Source organism: Vanessa cardui, chromosome 2 (genome assembly GCF_905220365.1).
Source record: "Vanessa cardui chromosome 2, ilVanCard2.1, whole genome shotgun sequence".
Taxonomy (NCBI): domain Eukaryota; kingdom Metazoa; phylum Arthropoda; class Insecta; order Lepidoptera; family Nymphalidae; genus Vanessa; species Vanessa cardui.
Window position 1 is genome coordinate 4,745,268 of NC_061124.1, and position 13,071 is coordinate 4,758,338.

Below are 13,071 nucleotides of genomic sequence, written 5' to 3' on the forward strand. Positions count from 1 at the left end.
TCTCTTGTCTGTGTGTATGTACCTACCTACCTACATATAATGTGTAGGTAGGTAGCAATACCCAATACGTTTTATTTCTATAGTGATCTCTTAAAATGATGATAAAGTTGCTGGAATTAATATGGCCCATAACTTATATTAGAGAGTAACTCTAGCCTCCGATATGGTGTTGTCATTTGGTTCTGCATTTTTGATTGTATTACATAGTTGTTGAATATTATGAATATAGCAGGAGATATTGAATTTACTTTATTATATACAATTATTATTGTTATTTATTGATCAATCAGATTATAACATTTAAAAAGAATTTATATAATATGTAAATAATTATGATGCATACTGATAGGCAATGAGTTCATGGTATTTGATTGTCAACGTTTTGGTCCGTTTAATTTAGATAATTTATTCTAACCTTCGAAGCTATTTTATTCTTGCAGTTTTAAATGCTGTGATAAAACGTAGCCTTCATATGTCAGAATCTGTGAAAAAGTTACTTCATTTAGCTTCTAGATAGAACACTAACAAAAACAATTTTGAATCTATGATATTTAAATGTGTTTTTATAAGAGTTAATATACCAGTGTATTTCAAATGTTTCGCTTTGAATATTTCAAGAAAATATTTGGTTCTGGTTAGAAAAAGCAGCTTCGGGTAACATAGATGATCAGAATCAATATGCCGGTGTCTGTACATCGTACGCCCCATGACGCTGTACAGTCCAGCCATATGGATTGACGCCCTCACTGCTCGAAACTGTGCGCTAACTTTAAGGGGTCAGAGCGGTGAGACGATTCTCACAAGCTCGTAGGATTATACCGATTCCAGGATGAAAGGCGTCCGTCTAAGCTCCGCGAAAGTAGGGCTAATGAGGTCTCTAGATCAACGATAGATCTGAGATCCTAGGGTCTCCATCAGGCCACATTCATGTTGGGATGTAAGTGTGTTTTTCCAGCGAAGTAAAAAATTACTAATCAAAGTGAGAATTTAAAAATTGAGTTAACACTGTTCTTAATCATACACATAGCAAATTGAAATAAAAAAGAGCGAAATCCGTCCGTCTCCCTAGTAGATACTAAATGTATTTAAATTATTTTTTATAAACTAATGTTCGTGGAAAAGAAATTAATCATTAATACATATTGTCTTTTCTTAGTCTAAGAACTGCGTCGTACGAGTCTGCTTTTGTAAATATATGTATATAATATTAATGTAAATAAAATATATTAATTTCAGGTTTGCTGAAATAATGTAAATTCATTTTTTCGTAAGTCTGCCAACCACTGGGTCTAAGTCTAATAAGTTTTTAAAAAATAAATTTACTACATAGTATAAAACAAAGTTGCTTCAAGCCGTCTGTTCGCCCCTATATATGCTTAGTTCTTTAAAACTATCTACCGGTTTTGATGCGGCTATTATAATAGATAAGTAGGTAATTCGAGAGGAAAGTATATATGTATAATAATGCATGTGCAATTAATTTGTTAGAGAAACACTCATCATTTTGGAGGAGGATTTCCCATTCAGGAGAGGGTTTTGGAACATATTCCACCACGCTGTTCCAATGCGGGTTGGTGGAATACACATGTGGTACAATTTCAATGAAATTAGACGTATGCAGGTTTTCCTTCCTCACGATGTTTTCCTTCACCGCCGAGCACGAGATGAATTATACACACAAATTAAGCACATATATATAGTGGTGCTTGCCTGAGTTTGAACCCGAAATCATCGGTTAAGATGCACGCGTTCTAACCTCTGGGCCATCTGGGCAGCAAATTCGAGTCAGTTTACATATAAAAAAATTGTTCCTACAGGTCGTATGAATGCTATTGATTAGAAGGACTTTAAACTTTATGACCTTGAGAAATCGCCAATTAATATTTCCCAACTTAAATAAAGAATTCAGTAAATATTGGCTGAAATATCGCCTGCTGTACTAAAAATGTTGATTGACAGTATCCTTGATAGGCTAATCGAAGTGATTAAAATAGGGGTAAATGGACACATTAAAATATATTACATTGGATAAATAGCCAACCTCGAATTTATAATTTTTCACAACTTATATCCAATGGAATACAAAATTTCTCAATTAAATAATTAAAAATTCTCTTGCTTGATGTTATTTATTTGTGATAATTATTGTATATACAATATACAGTACAACCTTGAAATAACAAATCGGAAGGGAACAACTAAATATCCGTTATATCAAGTAATTCGTTGAACTGAGGTTTGTTATGTTGATGTTAGGTTGGTCTAAAATTCTTTATAAAGAGGTAAAAAATACATAGTTTTATACACCTCAACATTGCGTAATCATCTTGTTAAAGCGAATGAATTCTACTAAAAAATTATAACATATTTTTATAAAATTATTGTATGTATTTTCTATTTAAAACAATTAGGTATATAACAAAATTTCGAAAAGTGTCGCGACATGAATTACCTACTATGAAGATAAGTGTCATACATTGGGGGGAACTTTATATAAAGGTCTTGGGACTGACAGTATTCGTTAATTAGAGGTATTTATAATTTTTGTTGATAGTTGAAATTTTTTTATAAAGAGTTATTCGCAATGTAAAGTTATATTTTACATTGACTCTTATGGACAATTCAAGGGGATTACGAATAATTTGTTTAATCGAGGAAGTCTTTAAATTGAGGTACGATAAATTAAGGTTGCACTGTTTATATATACATATACAATTGTTTTTTTTAATAAAGTACATAATTACTGACGAATGAAAAAACATTTTTATTGATCATATTAGTTATTAAATCAACTACGATTAAAATTTAAAAAATCGTATTTTTTTCTAGGCCAATGTTTATTGGAGGATGTGTATAAGGTCAAATGCAGTATACATCCATTTAATTTAAAAACTCGCGAGTACTTAAAAATACCTATTTCTTTTTTGTTAACATATTTTTTAAGAATTTACCATTTAAAATTCTTAAGAATAAAGATTAAAGAAATGTGCAACAGATACTTTTTAAGACAATCAAAAATTTAATCAGTGGACAATATATGAAAGAAAGACAGGTAAAAATCCTCCAGTGGATCATACTTTCATTGGATTCATTGCTAATTTAACGGGATTTTTCACTGCGGGCGATAAATAGCGTTAAATGTTTAACTTTGAGCAGTAAAATATCCAAAATAAATTAAGGTTTATATGAGAGAGAAATAAATGAGAACGTTTTTCGGTCATAATAATTTTATTCGCATATAATAATTGATTATGATACATGGAGCGCTAACGCGCACCCGTCAGCAGAAGCCGAGCGCCACTCGGCGATCTTCGCTCCAAATTACATTATTATTTATTTATATTGCATCGACATTCGTTATGCAAAAACCGTGGCTACATATTTACTAATGAGATGTCTCGAGGCAGCATCGGTTAGTAAAGACGCACAGTCCCCGCAGTGCATTGGTCGTACTCAGCGAGGCCGCCGACCTTTCGCTTTTATACATATATACTTAAAAGATAACAGTCAAATAGACAGCCGGATGTCAGTCCGATCAATATATTTACATACAAACAAACGAAACACCATTCGCACACCGTGGCGGCGGCGCACCGTTCTCGGGTCGGCCGAGACGGACGGCGCATCGATTCCGTACGAATCTTAAACAATATTAAAATCACTTCCATAATTTACGACTTAAAATACCGAGAACCTAAGTCAGGCGACGTCGGCGGAGGCGAACGTCTGTCGAACGTCGGCGCGCTCGAGGGCCGCGCGGGGGGCGGGGGGAGGTGTGAGGTGCGCGACGAGGCCTCGGCTCACTCGGCTTTCACCTCGGCAGGGGGCGGCGCCTCGCCAGCGGGCGCGTTATCGCCTGCCTCCTCCACGTTCGGCGCTACCTCTCCAACTTCGGTCACTCGTTCCGGGCCATTTCCACCGTCTGGCAGATGAGGGTTGTCATTGTAAAATGTAAGAAAATAATATTACAATGCATAACAGTCGGTTCTTACTCACTGCGTTGGTGGTGATGGTAGTAGAGATTGGGACGGGGCGTATTGTGAGTGCGAGGTGCGGGCGGTGCACGGTACATCGGCATGGCGGGCGCGTGGGGTCGCTGAATAGGCGCCGGGTAGCGTTGCCCAACCATACCACGATTCATTCCATTACCATTTCCGCCGCCTGTAACGTTACCACCCCGACCATTGTTTCCACCTCCAACTAATTGCTGGAAAATAAATTTTTATAAATACGGATGTCTTTATTACATTTGCAAATTAAAAAATGTTATATAATATATTTTCTTAACAAACCTGCTGATGTTGTTGATGTTGCTGGTGATGTTGATGAGGAGTGTGCGAAGGTGGTGGATGAGCCGGATGTTGCTGATGGGGTGGTGGCGCGTGGTACTTGTGCTGCGGCGGCGAATGTGGTGGTTTTTGTGGCTTCGAGGCGCCCTTGGGCGTGGGCGAAGCAGAATCACAAAGAGGTGCGAATCCATTTGCATGTTCATGAAGAGGACTCTTCAGCTGCTGCTGGGGTGGTGGGCGCGGTTGAGGAGGCGCATATTGCTGTTGCAGCGGTGGAGCTCGGTATTGTTGCTGTGGTATAATAAATTATATATTAAATATAGTATTCATTTTTGGAAAGTTAAAAAAATATTTTTATGATTGTACTATACACATATACATGCATACTATTTATACAAAACATCATTACCTGCATCTGCTGGACAGCAGCTGCTGCTGCGACATGCAGCTGAGACGAGAGGAACTGTGAACTGAAAGCACTAGACTGTGCGGGCTGTGTAAATTGCAGAGGATAATTCGGTGCTGGAGCCGTGGGTGGCTGGTAGGGCGAGTAGTACGAAGACGCCGGCGGTGCGGGCCGCGGCATAAGGCCGGGTAGGGAGTACGGCGCCTCACCCACCGGGCCCGAATAACCCAGGTATTGTTGTTGGAACGTGTTCACGCCACCAACACCACCGACTCCACCAACACCGCCGCCTTTGCTGCCTGATTTAAAAATACATTCTGTCAATTAAATAATTATTCCTGTTAATTACTGTGTTTTTTTTTTTATTAATCACCATAATTTCAAAGTTTTACGCACCAATGGCACCTATTTGTTGAGACGAGGGTTTAACGGTAGCAGACATAAGTGAATTTGAAGTACTTGAAATTAAAACAGTGCTGGGGCTGTTTCCTAGTTGTCCTGACTGTCCATAGGCTGCGCCGCCTCCAGCAGCTGCTGCCTAAAATTAAGAATAAGATCCATTCATAAATTGAGCAAAAATAATTAATAAAACTAAAATGAAATGTTGTATTTATATTGAAGAATGGATAAACATTTACATATTTCATATGATATGCTACCCAGGTAAATTACTTTCAATATATCAATAATATTAAAACTTGTAACTCACCATGCGGTATTGACTTGGGAGACTCTGGAACATATCTGGAGGTTGGTAATTGTATGGTGTAGCTGAGCCAGCACCATATGGAGTTCCAGGAAATCCACCAAATTGACCGCGAGTCTGATCCAAGAAGGCACCATATAGGCCCCCTTGTTGTTGTAGTTGTTGAGATGATCCCAATATTTGCTGAGATGAATTATATAAAACAGCTGGAGGTGAAGGAACTGAAAGGCCGCCATAACCTCCTTGATAGCTAACATGATTGTAATGCTGAGGTGGAGGTGATTGTAGTTGTTGGGTGGGCTTTACTTTACATACATTAGGAGGAGCACCAGTTTCAGTATTATTTTCTTCAAAAACGGGAAATTGCAGCTCTTCAGTACCTTCTGCCACTGCAGGCATTTCCCAGACTTTTTTAACACTAGCAATCTTTAAATTGAGATCTGCTGCTAGTGGTGAAATAGTATTTGAAGTACTCATGTGCACACCTCGCGGCAATCCAAGAGTTTTTGCCGCCTTATCTTCTGTAAGCTGACCAAGATCTGAATCAAAAGCAAAATCGAGTTTCATATCTGACGAGTCTTCTGTCTTTTGAGATGTATCGAAAGACATCTGTAATCCCAACGAACCTTCTGCCTCCGATACCGGTCGTCCGGATTCAGCCATAAGCTCTTGAATAGATCTTGTTCGTGATCTAACATCTCCATTAAAGGGTAAAGGCCTTGGCTCAATGTCAGTCTGAGCTTCTTCCCCTTGGGGTTTAACAGTGGCTGCACTGGGTTGATATTTTTGTTTCAAGGCTTCGGCTGGAGGCGCAGTCTTATAATTAGTATTCTCAAATATAATGGTTTCTACAGGAGGTGTGCTTCCATCAAGAACACCTGTTTTATCAGCAACAGCGCATGGTGCCGCAGGAGTCTTAGTATTATCCATTGCGACATCGCCTGGTGTACTTCGCTGACTCGATTGGCACGATTTATTATCTACGACTTCTGGAGGTTCTTCAACATTACCGCGTAGAGTTTGTGAAATTGGTTTATCCCATGCGTTCACTGGTGGAGGTGGAGGAGCGGCGCCGGTGTCGGGACCGAAGTTCGAAAGGCCCATTTGCTGTTTTTGTCTTTGTTTAACAAACCGCGGAGCTAAGTTAGCTTGACGAGGCCGGTCATATTGTGTACTTGATTTGGCAGTTACTGGAGCCGATCCTCGTGAGTTCGATTTATCATTTGAACTTCTCGAAGTGGAGCCATTACGACCACCGCCCTGATTAGAGCGAGATCTAGGTTGTTTCTCATCTTTTCCATTAGAACTTCTCGATTCCTTAGAATTTTTCTTATTACGGACTTCTTGGAAACCATCATCAACGGTTTCATTAGCAGTTGATATCTTAAGATCACTAATAGCCTCTGTTATTTCAGTATTCTTATTCTCTCCTTCCTTTTTAGCTGCCTGTTGACCACGGCTATTGTTCTGACGATTGATGGTGTTTTGGTTACGATTACCTATTTGCCCCTTTTGAGATTGAGCAGATTGTCTTCCCCCATTAGGACGACGATGCATACCAGTACCACCGCTTTCGGAATGTTCTGACGTAGTTTCCCAATTTTCGTCCTCGCCACTCATTGGTCCACCCATGCCTTTTGAACGACGATCACGTACTTTAGCAACAGATGAACTAGTTCGGCTTTTGGGATTAGTCTTTTCTTTATCATCAAGCAGAGTTTCTTTCACATCCTCATTATCCTTTACGGCCCTATTAGCTTGGCTGAACGGACTCTTTGTATTAGGTGGTCCATAGCCAGTTACACGTTTAGCAGGTGCTGGTGGCCTATTGGTACCTTGAAAACCACCTCTACCTCGACGAGAAGGCTGGCCACGTGGCGCAAAAGGTTCTCTATTTTCTAATCCATCAGTTATTGGTGGAACTTGCTCATTAGGTAGGTGATTTGTGTCATCCGCTCTTTCTTGTTTCTTAGGACCACGCGGACTACGCGGAGCTCTTCTTCGTTCCTTACGTTCAACATTATTACCGTCTGTTGAACCGTCAGATTCACTTGCTCTGTTATTGGAACGAGAACTTCGATGTGAACGTCGTCCTCGAGATTCTCTTGATCCCCAACCCCTATTGTAAACATTATAACCACTACTGCCAAATCCTCTGCCTTTCTTTTCAGACCCAGACCCGCTAGATTTTCTTTCGACGGGCTCTTTTATTGGTATTTTATTCAAAAGCTCATTGCTATATTTCTCATTCTTTTTATCGTCTAATTGACGCTTTTGACAATCTTGAATATTTTCGTTAGAATGTGTATCCATTATTTTATTTCCGATTATACTAGATGGATCAGTACTAGATTTCGAAGCTATCGATTCCGTTTCCGAAACATCTTTTTCAGATTTTTGACCAGGAATTGACGATTTAACAACACTAGTTAGAGATAATTGCTCCGGTAAAGATTGTTTTGGTATGCTACTAGAGATATTTTCAACTGAATTATTTGGTTTGGAAGGAGATTGGTTTGAAGTACACTTAGAAATAGTATGAGAATCAGTAAATATAGAGGGTTGAGATTGATTAGTTGAAGAAATGGGAATTGAAGTTTGAATATTTATTTGCGTATTTACGGTGTGAGTTTGAGTTTGTTGAATTTGAGGAGATACAGCTTGAGTGCTGGACATGTGACTGTTATAGCTGATAGTCTGATTTTGAGTGGTGAGATTTGAGTGCATAAAACTATTAGAATTATTTATGTTTTGTTGGGGTGTTATCATTACATCCATAGTTTCAGTACTTGTCGGATCAATTTTGTTGTGCAATGTTACATCTTTTTCCAATGGTTTTGCAACAATTGAGTTATTTTGTTCTTCTTGTGCAACATCAGCCCACGACGCTTTGCTAAAGTCTTTTTCAAATGTTTCACATTGTGGTGAATTTGACGATGGTGTAGCTCGTCTCTCGGGAACTGGTTGCGCTGTTGAGTCTACTGAAGCAAATGGTTCTGCTAAGCCAATGCTTTTTCTTTCAAAGACTTCTGTTAGTTTATCGGCAGCAGTTCTACTACTATGTTCAATAGTTGTATCTATTGATTTTCTGTCAGAGTCATTTCTTCTGTCTTTATAATCATTAAAATCTTTGTAAGAATCTTTTGAATTGGACCTATCCAATTCACGGCCAGATCTATCATAGTCTTGCATTTCAGACCTCCATTGAGGGCCAGGCCCATCCTTATCTCTCCTTATTTCGTCTTCACGGTCAGAATAATCTCTGTAAATAAAAAAAAATGGCATTATTACAACCAGCATTGATAACAAATAACAATTAATTATTTGTAACTTAAAGGTTACCTAGAATACGAACGACGTCCATTGTGCGATGTGTGTCGAGGAGCATTGTATGGTGGTGGGTCTTGGCGTCTCTGTGCTGGTTTTCCTGTAAATGCCCAAGCTTTGTGTTGGTCTTCCTCCTTGTGCTGTCTGCTCTGTTGCTGCCTTAAAAAGCGTGGAGGCATATTTGCTTGAAAAGTTTTTGAAAAAGGCGCATTTGTCTGATCGCGATCACGTTCACGTTCACGGTCACGGTCACGGTCACGATCACGATCACGATCACGTTCACGCTCGCGATCGCGATCACGCTCACGCTCACGCTCACGATCACGATCACGCTCACGATCGCGATCACGCTCACGATCTCGTGCATATTCTCTATCTCTGTCTCTAAAATCGCGGTCTCGATCGACACGATCTCTGTCATTACGTTCTCTTTCTCTATCATATCTATCACGATCCATTCGATCTCTATTATCATTACGATCGCGATTGTCATTACGATCACGATCTCGTAAATCTCTTTCTTTATCACCATCTTGACGATCCCTGTTTTCTAATCTCGCTCTATCCTTATTATCAACTAGCCTGTCTCTTTCACGATCACGATCTCTTTCCCGATCAAACCGATCACGATTATCAACCCGATCCCGGTCTCTGTCTAATCGATCTTTGTCTCTGCAGTCACGTTCGCGTAAATCATTACGGTCTTTATCTTTATTATCTGATCGATCTTTTTCTCTGTTATCAGCTCTATCCTTCTCTCTGACCTCTAAGTCTTTATCTCTAATGTCATTGCGATCTCGGTCGCCTCTGTCTCCTTTGTCACGTATATCTTTCGATGGTTGTTGAGTCCCTTGTGGGTCGCGCATTTGTCGTCGCTGTTCTTCTTCTTTACGTTGGCGTGCACGAGCCACAGCTTGAGCAACTTCATTACTCTGTTTTTGCCTTCGCTCCGCCCATAATTGGTCTTCATCGCCTGGATCCTGTATTTTGTTATCCATGCAATCATGGTCAATACTGGTTCGGTTATTAGTTTTGGTGTTGACTTTTGTGGCTGGAGTTGATGACTCACCATCAGAGAAATCCAGTTTTTGACTAAAAATAAAATTGTTAGTTCAAATATGTATTATTTTTTTCAACAGACGATTAATGAATAATTACTACATTAAAGAAAACTAACAAAACAATTGAAGAATTGGAAGCTACATAAATTGTACTTACTCGTAATCTATATCATCATGCTGTGCCCATCCTGCATCACGAGAGATATCGTCAAGCGAAGATATTTGTTCCTCACGTAGAATTGGGCGCGCTGTTAGAACCTCAACAGCTCGGGGTGTAGCAGGCGGTCTGGGCGCTTGTCTAGAGCCTGCCATGTTACTATTATTAGAATTGCTGCTCCCGCCGCTGCTACTATTGTTTCTATTATCACGTAGTGAGCTTAATGTTCCCAAGCCTATTCCAGTGCCACTGCTACCTTTCATCAGCTGTATAAAAAAAATAAAAATATGGTTAACTAAAATTTTAAGACTTCTAAATACATTTAAACAAATAAAAACGCACGAAAGATGGTAGAATGGCACGGTAAGCGGGTGTTTGCTGTGTAGCAGGCGTGGAGGCGGGCGCGGCGCCGGGTGACGATGTAGTTTCTTGCCGCACGCCGGCCGTGCCACCGCACGTCCAACTGCCTTCCGCTAAACATTTGGGTTTTTTTTAATATTAAAAATAATTGACAACAATTAGTGTTTTAAAAGTAATATTATCATTAATAATTAAATAATAATATTAGTTTGTTTTTCTTATGTAACTAATTTTAAGAAAATAGATTAACTTATATTTTATACTCACTTTGTGGTCTGAGTTGTGGCTGAAGTACAGAATGATCTGAAGAACGGTGTGAGGGTTGAGCGGCAGCCTCTAACGAAGGGAACTCTGTGCGAAAGTGTGGTGATGAAGGTGGTGGGAGAGGTACCCATCCCCCAGAAGCTGTTCCCGCAACAACACCGCTGCTCGAGGATGTAGTCTAAAAGAAATAAAAAAAAGATTATTAGCATTTAGCAACATATATAGCATTGCTAGTTTCAAAAATTTGTATGTCAAAAAACTATGTTTTTTTCTGTCTTTATATAGGAATTCTATTAATAATTAGTATAAATAATTTAATTTGTAGTTCATTTATGATTGGCTAAAAAAAATTATAAATAAATAATTAAATAGAGAAATAATAAAAAATATGATGGAGAAACTAATATGCTACTATACATCTAATATATACTAAAGCTTATTATAAACTGACTTCAACCTGAATGCCCCCTGCATTCACCACTGAATTTTCATTCTTATTGATATTCTTAATTAATGTTGTACTCAACAATTAAGGAAACCTTCATGTAATGGATGGGAAACTGTTACATGTGTACACTAACCCTCATTATAGGATGCTCTAAACCTTCTCAAAACGGAGAGGTGGCCTTTGCTCAGCAAGGGGTACTTTTATATTTTATAAAAAATGAAAAAAATAAATTTAACCCATATTTAGATAGTTCTTGTATAAAATAAATCTTACTATTGTCTGAGAGGTGCATGATGCTTGTGTAGTTACTGTTGCAGTTATTGTAGATACAGAACTGAAAATGAAATTTGTTACATAAGTAACCCAGTTAAATAAATAAGTACAGCACCACCAAATATTACATAAAACCTCACTTTGCGTTAGGATCTTGACCAGTTTCTGTTTTCAAAGAAGGAAGATTGGCTGGTGGGCGCCTTGCTGAAGGAACTTTTCCAAGACTTTGCATTCCATGTTTACGGCTAAGTTGAGATTTTACTGAGGACGGTTCTGAATTTTCGTTCTAAAAACAAATGTATAGTATATTTATCACCCTAGAATGAAGACTTCACTTTAAAAAAATGAAGATAGAAAAAAATATACTTAGTTATTTTATTTCTTTAGTTTCTATAACAAAGAAAACTTAGAGGAATTCATTTTTTATAAGTTATACAGTCAAGACCATAACTAATAAATTTATAGTTAAAACATTATATTATAAAGAAAAACTTATTTAAAATTATAAATTATCTAGAATGTATAGTCTAGACAAGGTTATTTATCAGTTCATTGACCTCACATTCAGCAAACAATGAATTATCATTTTTCTTTACAAATATAAATAAAACTTAATATATTTGGAAAAAAACTTAAACCAATATCAATTTTATTTACCAGAAGTCAATAAAATGTACATGTTATCAAAAATGTTGGTGGCTATAAATATGGCAATTTTTATCATTATTTAATGATTATATATATTTAATGTCTTGAAAAAGAGTTGGCAGTGCTACAGGTGATCAATATTCTAGGGTATAAAAATTACAATTAGCATTGAAAAGTACACGAGAATATCATTGTTTAGTTTTGTTTATATTGTAAAGAAAAATATTTGATACAGAATAATATCAAGTGTACTTTATAAAATGGAACTGCAAAGCATACCCTATTGGCGCAGTACAAACTATTGATGTCCAATTTCTGATATTTTTGCTTGCCGGACGTCGGCTTGCTCTGCGCCGTAGTGCCTCCGCCGCCCGGCGTCGAGAGTGCAGACATGCTGCGATGTACACACCATCAGGAGTTCACCCTCGCACCGACCACCAACTGCAACCAGTAGTCGACGCGATACTCACTTATTCAAGCGTAAAGAATCTCACAAATCTACACTAGTTATCACAATGATTCGTCCTTCAAAACTAATATCTTTGTTTAATATTTCGACAATTCGTATTGTTTTAATACTTCACTACACTATTAAAATGTTAACAATGAGTATATAGAACACTGAAAATTAAAATGCACCCAACAATATAACAGAACACTTTCACAGCACTGATGGTGGAACAAATTCGAGCCCTGCCCTCCGAAGTATATTGACGTGTTACATCCGTAGGCAGAACACAGACGCTGGATCGATGTCACTTAATTTACTTTAAAAAATTATTGCACTTTCATAACTGTTAACCCTTCACAAGAAGTAGCTATTTACTCGATAATAACGGTACTACAAAATACAAGCTAAAGAACGGTAAATAACAAAGTAAATTTAATAGCTTTGAGAAATAACTAATCAAAAATACACCAGTACCTTGGTCCGTTACACCTGATTATATTTTAATAAAATTATCTAAGCTCAATCGTTAATTTACAAAAGAAGATTACTTTAGATTTTTTCTATAATCTACACTACCAAAACTTATATCACTTTATTTTAAGATGGCGTCTCCAAAAGACGATCTCCTATAAAATCAATAGCGTGACGTCACAAAGACGCGACACAACGCACTCTGCAGGA

General features: G+C 38.0%; 1 protein-coding gene across 2 annotated transcripts; it reads right to left on the bottom strand.

Moving 5' to 3' along the window:
* Nucleotides 1-3,209: 3,209 nt before the first annotated feature.
* Nucleotides 3,210-13,056, bottom strand: LOC124538949 (protein PRRC2A). 2 transcript variants are annotated; one of them, XM_047116240.1, is made up of 14 exons: nt 12,865-13,056; nt 12,219-12,380; nt 11,432-11,577; nt 11,292-11,352; nt 10,574-10,748; nt 10,289-10,419; nt 9,947-10,212; nt 8,744-9,820; nt 5,405-8,663; nt 5,092-5,233; nt 4,699-4,994; nt 4,293-4,580; nt 3,997-4,207; nt 3,210-3,922 (listed from the first exon to the last, which is right to left on the bottom strand). In XM_047116240.1, the coding sequence occupies exons 2-14, from the start codon at nt 12,330-12,332 to the stop codon at nt 3,801-3,803; spliced, it is 6,288 nt and encodes a 2,095-aa protein (XP_046972196.1). In that variant the 5' UTR covers nt 12,333-12,380; nt 12,865-13,056; the 3' UTR covers nt 3,210-3,800. The 2 variants fall into 2 exon arrangements, with proteins under 2 accessions (XP_046972196.1, XP_046972188.1); XM_047116232.1 differs by having other exon boundaries at nt 4,699-5,012.
* Between the last annotated feature and the right edge of the window lie 15 nt (nt 13,057-13,071).

Coding starts and splice junctions, on each gene's coding strand:
- LOC124538949 (XM_047116232.1), bottom strand. CDS start 12,332: ATGTCTGCACTCTCGACGCCGGGCGGCGGAGGCACTACGGCGCAGAGC. Junction 11,353..11,431: donor GGTCAAGATCCTAACGCAAA/GTGAGGTTTTAT, acceptor TTTCATTTTCAG/TTCTGTATCTACAATAACTG. Junction 4,581..4,698: donor CTGCTGTCCAGCAGATGCAG/GTAATGATGTTT, acceptor ATTATACCACAG/CAACAATACCGAGCTCCACC.